The 13,696-nt window shown below is 37.6% G+C and overlaps 1 protein-coding gene across 1 annotated transcript in view; it reads left to right on the top strand.

Annotated features, from left to right (window-relative positions):
* The window catches only part of THEMIS (thymocyte selection associated), a 133,329-nt gene that overhangs the window by 63,404 nt on the left and 56,229 nt on the right, over positions 1-13,696 (top strand). Inside the window, exon 4 of the mRNA XM_070419230.1 lies at positions 1,186-2,234. Coding sequence (XP_070275331.1) covers positions 1,186-2,234 — 1,049 coding nt within the window. The remainder of the gene's footprint in view (positions 1-1,185; positions 2,235-13,696) is intronic.

The following is a 13,696-nucleotide window of genomic DNA, read 5'->3' as shown; positions in this document are numbered from 1 at the left end:
AAGTGTTCCCATAGTCTCAAATAAAAAGTTCTGGGACTATGGGCTCTTGGAAAAAACATAGAGATTCATTAGTCCCCAACAACACATCAGATAAAGAATACATTGGTGGGGGATAAGGACACACATGTAATACTTTAATCAATAATCAATAAAGAAAAAAAGAATACATTGGTAAGCATCCCACTGGCATAGGTAGGGCTCCTGAGGGGCTCCTCTGATTATGACCCATCCTGTGCCGCCCTTTCTGTCCAGGTGTTAATGTAGCACCAGCAGAAAAAGAAATAACTAAAATGATTACATAATGATATCCATTTCCATATATTAATCTTAAGTACCTATATCCCATGATTTTGCAGTGTTGCTGTACTGCGCATGATAACATTTTGTTTAAATAATATGTCTTGGCCCTGACAGGTTTGGCTCAGTGGATAGAGCGTCGGCCTGTGGACTGAAGGGTCCCAGGTTTGATTCCGGTTGAGGGCATGTACCTTGGTTATGGGCACATCCCCAGTGGGAGGTGTGCAGGAGGCAGCTAATTGATGTTTCTCTCTCATCAATGTTTCTAACTCTCTATCTCTCTCCCTTCCTCTCTGTAAAAAATAAATAAAAAATATATTTTTTTAAAACCGCCTGCATTAAATAAAATTTAAAAAAAATAAAATAAATAATATGTCTTGGGACTTATGCAGGGTCCTATTTGAAGTACCAAACTTTCTTCTAAGATAATTTTACATATATTGACTAGACTTCAAGAACATGATAAAATAATATGATAAACCTTTCAGAGAAAAAATACACACATACACATTATCACACATGCACATATATTCATGTATGTTATGTGTGAGAAATTGTAAGGAAAATGAGGAAATGATTAACACTAGAATCAGGAGAACTGTTACTCTTACGCTGCAATAAGGAGGATGTGATTTTGGTGAGGTTCATAGGGCTCCAAGGTACTGGTTGTCTATTTTTTTAAGCTGAGCAACAGGTTTATGGGTGTTGGTTTTATATATTATTGATTTCATTTTAAAATTTGAAAAAAAGAGAAGTCACATATAAGAAATGTTATATCAGGAACATCTGAGTTTTTTTATTAAATTTATCTGTGGCGCCTGGAGAGATCCTAATACCTCCTCACAGCAACATTTTGATGCACAAAATGTCATACTTTTTTTTTTTCAGTCCGAAAGGATATAGTCCGCATCCTCCCCAGTTTAGATGTTGAAGTCAAAGACATTACTGACAGTTATGACGCCAACTGGTTTCTTCAGCTGTTATCTACACAAGATCTTTCTGAAATGACCAGTAAAGAGTTCCCCATTGTGGCTGAGGTCATAGAAGCACCTCAAGGAAGCCAGCTCCTCGCAAGCATCTTACAGCCTGGGAAAACCATTGTGATTCACCAAAAGTATCAGGCATCGAGGATCTTAGCTTCAGAAATTAGAAGCCATTTTCCTAAAAGACACTTTTTAATCCCCAAGAGCTATAAAGGCAAATTCAAGCGGCGACCTCGGGAATTCCCAACAGCTTATGACCTTGAGATAGCGAAGAGTGAAAAGGAACCTCTTCACGTCGTGGCCACCAAGGCCTTTCATCCCCCGCATGAGGAGCTGTCATCCGTAGCTGTCGGGGACCAGTTTCTAGTGCATCACTCACAGACGACTGAAGTCCTCTCTGAGGGCATCAAAAAAGTGGTGAATGTTCTGGCCTGTGAAAAAATCCTCAAAAAATCCTATGAGGCAGCACTGCTCCCTTTATACATGGAAGGAGGTTTTGTGGAGGTGATTCATGATAAGAAACAGTACCAGATTGCTGAGCTCTGTGCACAGTTCCACTTGCCCTTCAATGTGAAGGTATCTGTGAGAGATCTTTTCATTGAAGAAGACATTTTGGCGGCTACGCCAGGACTGCGGTTGGAGGAAGCTATCACGGACTCTTATCTACTCATAAGTGACTTTGCCAACCCCGCAGAATGTTGGGAAATTCCTGTCAGCCGCTCGAATATGACTGTTCAGTTAGTTAGTAATTTGTCTCAGGATACGGGATCATTTCTAGTCAGGACTCTGATTGAAGAGATCACGGAAGAACAGTATTACATGATGCGAAGATATGAAAGCTCCTTCTTGCACCCCCCACCTCGCCCCCCCAAACATCCCTCGGTGGAAGAAGCAAAGCCAACTCTGCTACACGTAGCAGAAGAGAGGACTGTGGGTCTGCCCAAGTCTCCCAAGGTAAGGCTATGGTTCTGCAGTTTTTCTTCTGGAATGTTTTTCTTTTATTTCAAGTCTTTTCTGAGTTTATTTTTTGCTTACTTTTCTTTCTTTCATGCCGTATTTGGAATGAGCCTTTCTGATGCTCAATAGATGAATGAACATCAACAGAGCATAAGCTGTTGCAGCATTTTGTATTTTGATGCTTAACCAGTAAATGTGACAAGACATTTATAATGAACTAGAAGGAGCAGGGGGTGACATTTGGATATGCTGACCCAAATTGCTATTTCGATGGGTTTTAGTAATTAGGATTGTTTTATACATTGCCTCAGAAGCAAATCTCTTTTAGTTTGAAAAAGTTGTTCATTTTTTTCTAGGTAGAGTTATTTTAATACTTCATCTAGGAAATGAGTGCACAAAAACTCTCTTCTTGGGAGGAGGGGGGGTGGTGCCTACCAGTAGCATACATCTATAACACATGTCTTCATTTTATCTTAAGTGCAGAAAGATGTAAAAATATCTTGGCAGAACTATGTGTGAGCATATGAGCATCTGCCCACATTCTGCCTATCTGAGAATTGTAATCTTTAACAGTTCTGTTGAAAAACAAAATCAATAAAACTGCAGACAGTATGAGATCGTTACAGAATCAACAACTCCATAACCACTCTAAAGATTTTGGGAGAGGGGGCGTTGCAGCTTCATTTCTACTTGGAACTTTTTGTCTTTTGGAAACTGCTGAGTGCCTGGAAAGCACTTGCCCTTACCCCATGAAGCGTAGGTCCTTTATCTGGCCAGCAGTGGTTCTATGGTGTGTGGAAGGAGCGCATTCTGGCCTGGCAGATGTTGTGCTAGCAGCTTGGGGAAACAAAGTTATTAGTAAAACAAAGAGAGATGCTGTGTTTACTCCCTATACTCACGAATGCTAGCTGCCTCAGGCTTCAAGTATGTGCGTACGGAACTACTTTTAATTCTGCATTTCAAAGATTGCATCCTATTGTCTACTGGGGAAATTCAGTAAGGATCTTCAAACTCATCTTCCGAAGAAGATAAAGCCAACCAAAATTTTCTTTCCCGAAAAACAATTTTGAAGCAGTCATTGTGAATTAGACAACTGTTCCCAAATAATGTTGTTGAATAACGTGCATCTGTTCATGTGGAGGCTAACTGGCTTCTCCTGTTAAATATGTTTTTATTACTGAACTGAATGACTTGAGGGATGGAATGCTGGTTTGTTTTGTAGTGGTGAGCAGAAGAATGCCTCCCACCTGCAAGGTGTCCTTCCCTAAACCCTATGAACCTTTGAAGGTGTTACATTGGATGGCTAAATAGACGGTGCGCATGTGCTTAAAATTAGGGACCATAAAATGAAGAGAGTATCCTGGATGATCTAGGTATGTCCAAGTTAACCATGTCAGTCCTTAAGAGGACTTTTCCCAGTTGAGATCTGGATTAGAGAGATGTGACTACAGAGGAATCATCAAAGAAATGCAACATTGCTGACTTGGAAGATGGAGGGAAGGAGCATTGAGCCAAGGCATGTAGATGATGTCTAGAAGCTAGAAAAGACAAAGAGACCTCTTACCTAGAGCTTCCAGAGTAGAATTCAGCTATGCTGACACCTTGATTTTAGCCAATGAGACTCCTGTCAGATTTCTGACTTACAGAACTCTAAGATAATAAAGTTGTATTGTTTAAGACACCAAGTTCATGTGATAGCAACAATAGAAAATTAATATAGGACACAAAATTGGGAGGAAGGTATAAGTAAAAACTTTAGATGGAAAAATCTATATTTGTTAGAACTAGTTGGGTACAGCTAAGTTCCAGGGACAATTGGAAGCAGGATTTGCACACAGCCAGAGTGGACCTTACTTTTCATCACAAATTGGTTTATTTTCACAGGCTGGTTTTATTCATATGAGGCACACTACTGCTGGCAGTTCATCTTATAGTTTCATAATCAGGGAAGAATATAATCTCTTTGTTTGATTCCAAATTAAAAAGAGAAAGACTTTGTTTCACATGTCCATCTCCTGGTTCAATCAACTCATTAGCTGTCCCCAAAACCATCAAGATTAGTAGGAAGGGAATGAGGACTGGTTGTCTCAAATAACAAATACTGGAAATGTATATGAAGATCTGGAGATACCAAAGAATAGATGTTTATTACAATAAAAAGGAAAGACTAAAAAATCCTAAAGTACTAAGAAGGCATTCATAGAAAAATGTTAAAAAATTTTTAAATGCCTTTTGACAGAATGTCAGGTGAAAATGATGTGTTTTATTAAGAGAGGAATTCATAAAACAGCAGTGCTATGTCTAGGCTACTGTTTGGAAAAATTTACAGTCTTCCCCGTATGATTCCCCTTTACTCTCACGTGACTACCACACTCACAGCACTTCTCACACGAGCTGTGTGGGGTTTCCCCACACCAAGCGATTCAGCAACACCAGGTGGGCATCCTACAACTCAATTCTGACACCATCTACCAGCACATAGTGTCAGGTCCCACCAGTTCATTTGGGCTCAGTCCCACAAGGCTGCTCCTGCCCTACTTCAGATGCTGTTCACAAGTATTAAGTCCTCGGGTTACACACAACTTCTGTCAACTTGACTACAAATCAGAGGCTGCCATGACCCTCTCCTCGGGCCCTATTAATTTGCTAGAGTGGCGCCCAGAACTCAGGGAAACAGTTGCTTTCATTCACTATTTTATTAAAGGATATAATAAAGGATACCGATGAACAGTCAGGTGAAGAGATTCAGAAGATGAGCTCTGGGAGGGTTCTGAGCTCAGGGGTGTCTGTTCCCTGTCATGTTGGGATGTACCACTTTCCCAGGATGTGGATGTTTTAACCCTAGAAGCTCTCCAAACCCCATATTTTGGGGGACTTTTGTGGAGACTTCCTCACATAGACATAATCAATTATTAACTCTATTTCTAGTCACTCTTCCCTCTATGGAGAATTGGATGGGGTTGACGTGAAAATTCCAAGCTTCTAATTATGGGTTAGTCTTTCAGATGACTAGCTCTCATCCAGGAGCCATCCAGGACCCCACCCAAAGCCTCCTCATTAGAACAAAAGGCCCTCCTATCACCCAGAAATTCCCATGGATTTAGAAGCCCTGTGTTAGAAACCAGGGTCAAAGATGAAACATTAGAACAAAGGATGCTCCTAAGGCTCTTATCACTTAGGAAATTACAACAAGCATTTCAGAGCTCTGCACCAAGCAGATACCAATACATAGAATTTCTATTATCTCACAGTTAGTAAAATAAGACTATTGCAATCTTGGACTAAATTTATACATGTAGGATTCCAGCTCAACTTATTAATTCCTAACTGTTTCTTCACTGGGCCAACCCTACATGAATTTGTGTGTCTGGTTCTGAGTTCCACTTCTAAAGAATATTGATTAACTGAAGGGTGTAGAGATGTTAAGAGTCAGTTTAACATGTTAAAAGGTTGAGGAGCCATTTTTATCTGAGGACCTATTGAGGAAACTGAGGAATAGTCTAAACTTGAATGATTGGTACTCGATGACATTAGTTATTTTACACATTCAAAGAGATACTCTGTAGCAAAGAGTACATTCTTATTTTTCATTACAAAGCTGGTTGAGAATCAGGAGAGGATAATTTTGGTGCCATGTGTTGGAACAGATTTATTGTCCCGAAAAAGGTTATAGCAGAATCTAAGAAACCCTAAGTTCAGTGATGTTTTGGGAGATTGCTGATTGGTTGAAAGTTTATCAGTCAATTGAAAAGGCTCTATGATTCTTTGTTTATGATTAGTTTCACAGAATTTAGGGTAGTAAATAAAGGACTATATTGTCCCTGAAATCACTTTAAAATGTCAAGCGTACTATAATTTATCTGTGTTTAGACCTCCAGACCTCATTTTTAATAATTTTTCTTACCATAAAGATAGAAATCTGCTTCCTAGATAATTTTTTGGAATATAAACAGAAGCTCTGCATATCTACTTAAAAAGTCTTGCAACCAACTATTTCTTATTATCACAATGTCATTCTTCCATATATTTCTTTTATATTTCTTCTGATATCTACATTAAAGCTCTTTTATGTATGCTTTTGAAGTGGTTAGATAGAACTTCTTTTTAATATTCTAAAGCCAGGAAGCTGCCATTGAAAATAAGCCTCTAAGATGTTGGATTGTATGTGGAATATTGCTTTAAATTCATAGAACAATTTGTAAGGGTTATTCAGAGTTTAAACATTAAACTCACTTAACTCATTACCTTATTACATATGCAGCTGCTTCATTATATAAGTTTACTTTTGCCTTCCCAGTGGATTATTAACTTTACTGGATCATTTCTTGCACTGTTAAATAACAGGGCCGATATATAGGCTGTCAAAGAGTAAGAAACTAAATATACTCAGTCTTAGCCAAATTCACCTGTATCGGGTATCCATTGTCACTTATGAATACTACAAGTTTATCTAAGAAGTTTAGAAATTAAAAATACATAAGAGCAAGTTATAAGAACTAGGGTAGATAGATATTTTCCAAGGTAAGATTGTCAACCTCTAGTTTTAGCAATTCTATATAATAAAAAGGTGATATGCAAATTGACCCTCATGCCCTTACAAAATGGCTGCCTACAACTAGGCCGGAAGGGGGGTAAGTGAGGGACGACCAAATTACTGAACAAGCAGGCTGCATGGGGCAACCAGGCCGGCAGCGGGGGGGGGCAGTTGGGGTGACCGGGCTGCCAGAGGGGATCAGTTGGGGGTGACCAGCTGGCGGGGGGAGGGGGAGCAGTAAGAAGCAACCAGGCTGGCGCGGGGGGTGGGGGGGCAGTTAGAGTGACCAGGCCGGCAGGCAGGTGAGCAATTAGGAGCCAGCAGTCCAGGATTGTGAGAGGGATATCCAACTGCCAGTTTAGGCTAAATTGGCAGTGGGACATCCCCCGAAGGGGTTCCGGATTGGAGAGGGTACAAGCTGGGCTGAGGAGACCTGACCCCCCCCCCCCCCCCCCGCATGAATTTTGTGCACCAGGCCTCTAGTACCTAAAGGAGAAAATTGATTGTAGTAGAAATGTCAGAATTGTAATATGGGTACGTTCAGGGACAGGTGAAAGGGGGAGATGGATATCAACAGAGACAATGGTGCATCTCAAGGCCTATGACGTTTTACACTGAAGTATCTTATTCTTGTTTTAAAATATGATAACTTGGAGAATAATGTATGGACTCTAAACAAAGGGATGAGAATATACCAAGGACCTCTCAAAAAAATGTAGACTTATGACAATGTAAAAATAGTATCTTTAAGATTTGTACTTTTTGATTCTTAATCAAATGAACACAATATTATAAAGTGACTAAATAAATGAGGCTGGGGCTAAATAGGAATCTGATCTCTGAGAGTTTCTATGTCAGAAGTATTTCAGAGAGTGTGAAACAACATACTCACTGGAGTTCTTGCCTGTCGTAGATATATATGGCTATGCCTTCTGAGTGCCACACAGGAGAAATGTAACTTCTGTATTCTGATGAAAGAACCTATAACCAGATAGAAAAACAAACCTTTGGTTGAAAGATGAGATATTCCTCTCCTTCGGAGACTGCAACTGGGACCAGAAATCTTGCATTCCACTAACATTGTTTGGCCATTTAATGCCCAAGTGTCCATTTTGCTGCCAGAATTTCTAGATTTCTGTTGGACAAGAACACCCATAGGAGACATTAAGACCAAGAGCAAGGGAGGTGGTAATGGCAAGGTACCGCGAATTGAGCAGAAAAAAACTCTGTCCTAGAATCAGAGTGAGGGCTGGAAAAGGCAGAAGGAAAGCAATAGTTTCTGGGAGCTGCAGAGAGAACACTTGGCCAGCAGCTGTGGGGTGCTAAGACGCACTTCTGTTCTGATCTGGTGTGACAGTTAGAGTGGCTGAAAAATGTTAAAGAAGCCCACGCTCCTGGGCTGCACCTAGACCTTTACAGCAGCGATTTTCAACCTTTTCATTTCCTGGCACACATAAACTAATACTAAAATTCGGCAGCACACCAAAAAAATATATATATTTTGCTGATCTGACAAAAAAATAGTTATAATTTTGACTCATTCACACTGAACGGCTATTGTTGTGTTGGCTATTGTCAGTTTTTTAAATTGCCTAATTCAGGGAAGAGAGGTCAGTGCCCCTGACTAAATAGTCAGGTATTGCATGTTTTAAAAATTCTTGCAGCACACCAGTTGCCTCTTGTGGCACACCTGTTAAAAATCACTGCTTTAGAGGATAATATTATATCCACTCATTTATTATCTATAAAATGTAGGCATGTCACAGACAAACATGTAAATAAACATGTAAATAATATATATGAATTTAAAAAATTCATGTAAACAAACATGTAAATAATATATATGAATTTTAAAAATATATTTTCCCAATGGATTGGCAAAATGATTGGATAAAGTTTGGAGTAAATTATTTCATGTTAGATTTCTGGCTTTTACAATAAAAACATGGTGTGATTTTATTATATTTTGTTAACCTGATATAGTATAAAAGCATGAGAGCATTTGGCTTTATAACCAACCATTACACTTCTGCAGATTGATATCTATCTACTCTTGGTGCATACTTTTGGTCTAACATAGAAAATGTAAGTCTATTGCCCTGTGATAGGAAAAAAATCAATGATTTAGCAATTTTCAAAGACCAAAAACAGTCTTAAAGGTGGAAAGTGGACATACGCTAAAAACTGGGCTGTAAATCAAATAAGAAAATAAGGGGAACTTATGAATTTTTTTAATGTTGAAGAATTTCAACTATGAGATACAATCTCAGCATAGTTTCAGCAGATATTTGAGCTGTTCTTAGGGCAACATACATACAGATTCATACATCACTGTTTTTAGTTGCCTGAGGTTTGTAGTCTAGTAAATGACAGGAACCAGTAAACAGCAGAGTAGCAGGAAGTGAAAAGATGGGAGGAGGGAACAAAGGATGAATAAATGAAATGCGGCATTGAACATTAGCCAAACCAGAGTTCCAACTGAAACCTTGCAGGTAGAAATCTGTGCCCATTGGGAAGTACAGAATATATATAAATTCTTTTTTGTGTTTTTGGAAGTGGGAGAGTAATCATAACTTGTAAAATTTCACTCCAGGCATGACATGCAGTGCATTAATACTTCTAGCTGAAAAGGAATTGGTGAAAGTAAGGCATTAGAAAACATTGCCTGATTTTAAAGGTATTTAGACCAAAAAATTAGTAAGTTATCAAACTACTAATAAAGTACCCATTCCATTCTCTCTAGAGAATTTATGTCCAAAGAACATTGTTTCTGTGGTGGGATAATTGAAGTACACTCATACTTGGAAATGATTGGGTAAACCAAAATTTTGGCCTTCTTTCAGGTTTCAACCAACTGACAATATTCTCACCAGAGTGAGGAAGGGCTGACGAAAATGTTATTTAATACTGTTCCTCACCTCCCTCTCCCATCTGTGGAGTCAAGAACTAAAATACCACCAATTATGAGATTATCATGTTTTCAGTGTTAGTATTACTTTTCAGCTTCAAAAAAAATATGAATTATCCCTGGCTGGTGTGGTGAGCATCATCCCAATTTCAGGTCAGGGCATATACCCATGTTACAGATTTGATTCCTAGTCTGGTACGTACTGGAGGCAACAGAGAAGGCAGCTGATTGATGTTTCTCTCCCACATTGATGCTTTTCTCTCCTTCCCTCTCTTTAAAAAAATCAATAAAAACAATTTAATAAATAATATATATGAATTTAAAAAATATATTTTCCCATTGGATTGGCAAAATGATTGGATAAAGTTTGGCGTAAATTATTTCATGTTAGATTTCTGGCTTTTACAAATGTTAGAACAGTTTTTACTTTCTTAAATGTCCATAACCTAGAAATCCCTGTTTAGAAATGACCAGTTATAACAGAAGAATCAGCAGTTTCGGATGTTCAAGCACAGTATGGATAAAGTGAGGGCACTTGAATTGCCAACTTCCAATAACCCCCATAACGATTTGAGTCCCTTGAACCATTGAGTTGGATGTGGGCTCACTAGATATTTAAGTTCCGTTCTTTGAGTTCACTATCTTCAGTTTTGTTTTACAAATTTTTAGAAGTCTGAAGATTAGTTGGAGAAATCTAGAGAAGGTAAGTTCCAGCTGGCTTTGTAGTTCCCCAAACTGATTTCTCTGAGTTTTCCATTACTATGTTATCAGTTTTGAATTTATTTTAGAATAAAAACCTTGCCTAGAAATAAATCGGTAAGACACAAGCTATATATTGGAGCAAATAAGTTTTACTACGGCTATCCAGTTTCTTGCAGGGCAACAATTACTTTTAACTGTTTTGGTGGTGTTTTCATTGATGTCAGATCTACAAACTTTTATGATTTACTTTCCAAACCAAATTTTCTGGGCAAATGTTAAAATGGAAAATGAGTATGAGATGGTTATGAAAGAATGCGTAAGGATAGGCTTCCAAAAATCAGTATTTTTTTTCAAATTTTGAAAAGCAGAAAATAAGAAAAAATTATCTTAAAAATAGAGGAGAAAATGAACTTTGAACTCAAGAGACCAGAGGTTCCATAAACACTCTAAAATGCCATAGAGATAGAAATGATTCAAACAAATGCATTATTTAAGGGCAAACTCTCAGCCAGCCTTTTACAGCACTAAACCTTTCTTTGTTATACCTCATTCATAATCTAACTTCAGTATGATTAAAATGTCTTAGAAAGACTCTACCCACTACTTAATTTCAAGATACACTTCTACCGGGACAAGTAGCTTTTAGTTATTTTGTAAGACATGTTGTTTGTTTAAGCATTTACTATGAACCAACTACATAGATAATTTTAAATCTGATGAGAAAAGAAAAAAAATGGGAGGAAATCCTATTAGACTGAGGGCCATTGGCCACAAAACTAGCCAAATAGGATAGATGCATACATTAAAGACACAATAACTATGTAATATATTGTTATTTATGTAGATACAAAGTTGAAAAGGATTGATGGCAAAATTATGGAATTGCACCATATGCAAAACCCAAGAAATATCTGCTCTCCTAGAGTAAGAGATAAGAATGCAATTTTAATATGTGACATTATGCTTATTTATATCACAAAACATTATATACTGTTTGTTCTTAATGGAAGTTTGTTGCTTTTAAATGTTTTCCATATCCTAACTAATGTTCAAAAAGTACACAATTGCCACTTAATGAAATAGGATAAGACACAAAGTCAAGTAAGGCCATTGTTATCAAAGGATGAAAAATGCTCTCCCCAAGCTATTTTTCTCCTCATTGTCTCTGGTTCTAGCTTCTCCCCTGAGCTGTAATCATTTCTATGTTTTAAATCATATTAGACTGTTAAATCATATTAGACCATGCTCACATGGTTGTTGGGCATCCTGTCTTCAATAAACTAGCCAAAGGTCTATGATCCAGACTGGCCTGTCTTTTGTAATTAAAAAGCCACCAGCCCATTACTGACCTCGTTGACTGCTAGTGACTGAAACCACGGAAAGTGAAACTGTGCTTAAGGGGCACCACATACTGTAAATGGTAAATAAAGTTTTGTGAGAGAAAAAGATGAGTCTGGAGAGTGTGTGGAAGGATAGGGGGAGAAAGTATGAAAGGAAAGGAGAAAGGAGGAATATTTTATCTTATTTTTCTCTAAATAAATTCCCTTGCAGTCCATGTATTTTAAAGAGTCTGCAAATGTCATAGTTTTAGGTAAGTTTTCCAGACTACTGGTTTTTAATACTTCTATATGGAATATTCAATTTTTATGCAGCAAAACCTGTTAACCTTTTCATTTGTGCTTACTTTTATCTTACTTTTATGGCTTTTAACCTTATCTCCATTCCAATGATTCAATAGGTTAATTCCATTCTAATATTTTAGAATTTGAATTTATATGTATAAATTTAATATATACATATGTACAAACATAATATATATATGTATGTATGCATGTGAGTATATATATATACATACATATATATATGTGTATATATATATATATACACACATATATATATTATATGTGTATACTTCATCTCACTTGAACTCTACAACCTTGTGATATGGGTATTATCATCACCATTTTATAGCGAAGGCAGCTTGCCCAAGGTTCCAGGTTTGCAGCCAGTGCCAGGGCAGGCCTTTCTCCCTGCTCATCTGCCCACAAGGCCCAGACACTTGGTATGGTCCTATGATGCCTCCTGGAAAGGTGGTATATGAATGTCTCTCAACTTCTCTGCTCTATTGTTTCTTGCATAGAATCCATGTTTATTGTTTTTATCATAGGCAAAACGAAACAATAGCATCTTTCACGGGGTGGTTGTAAAGAAAAGATCCAAAGAAATAACACATATCTAAAAATCATAGTATATCAAAGGGAATTAATATGGCCTACCTAATAGACAGATAGATTTTTCTTTACAAATTTTACAATTTGAAATAGTTATTTCCTTGAGATGAAAGGTGTTATGACTAGGTACATCAGGACCGTAAGTTTAGAAGGAAGCACATTTTTATTTTTGTGTAAAAATGATATTGCTGACATTTTATTGGAGAGACTGGAATTGTGTGCCATTTTCCTCATTGGATCTGCACTGATTATGTATTTCTGTTTGCTAACCAGGTGAACAAAGACTGTGTTCAGCCAATATACCTGGATCATATACTAGTATTGCTAGCAACTTTTTTAACACTATAAAATTAATGTCTCTTTATTTTTGTTTTATCTTCCTCTGAGGTAGAACAGATCTCAGTTTCTGAATATTCATAATTCGCTAAGAAGAATTTTCCATTTTGGAACAAGTAATCAAGTGATGTTGACCAGAGTTTCCTTGAAATTCCTTTGCTTTTTGTGTGTGTGTGTGCATATCTTACATCCTTTGTTACACCTGGGATATTCTGTAGAGCAAATAGCACATATTGAATGAGTGTACAACTGTTCTCAAAAGAAAGCATATAGGGCCGAAACCGGTTTGGCTCAGTGGATAGAGCGTCGGCCTGCGGACTGAAGGGTCCCAGGTTCGATTCCGGTCAAGGGCATGTACCTTGGTTGCAGGCACATCCCCAGTGGGAGATGTGCAGGAGGCAGCTGATCGATGTTTCTCTCTCATCGATGTTTCTAACTCTCTATCTCTCTCCCTTCCTCTCTGTAAAAAATCAATAAAATATATTAAAAAAAAAAAAAAAAAAAAAAAAAGAAAGCATATAGGAAAAGCTTCTTGACATTAGTTTGACAACAATTTCTTGGGTATTATAACTAAGGCACGGCAACAGAAGAAAAACAGACAAGTGCAACTACATCAAATTAAAAAGCATCTTTAAAACAAAGGAACCTATCAACAGAATTAAAAAACAACCCATGGGGGAAATATTTGCCAACCATATATTGGATAAAATGTTAATTCCAGAAATATGTAAGAAACTACTATAGCTCA

Source organism: Myotis yumanensis, unplaced genomic scaffold (assembly GCF_028538775.1).
Source record: "Myotis yumanensis isolate MYYU_CA2020_CCGP unplaced genomic scaffold, mMyoYum1.0.hap1 SCAF_6, whole genome shotgun sequence".
Lineage (NCBI taxonomy): Eukaryota > Metazoa > Chordata > Mammalia > Chiroptera > Vespertilionidae > Myotis > Myotis yumanensis.
The sequence above is the reverse complement of the archived record's forward strand: the minus strand, read 5'-3'. Positions and strand labels throughout refer to the sequence as shown.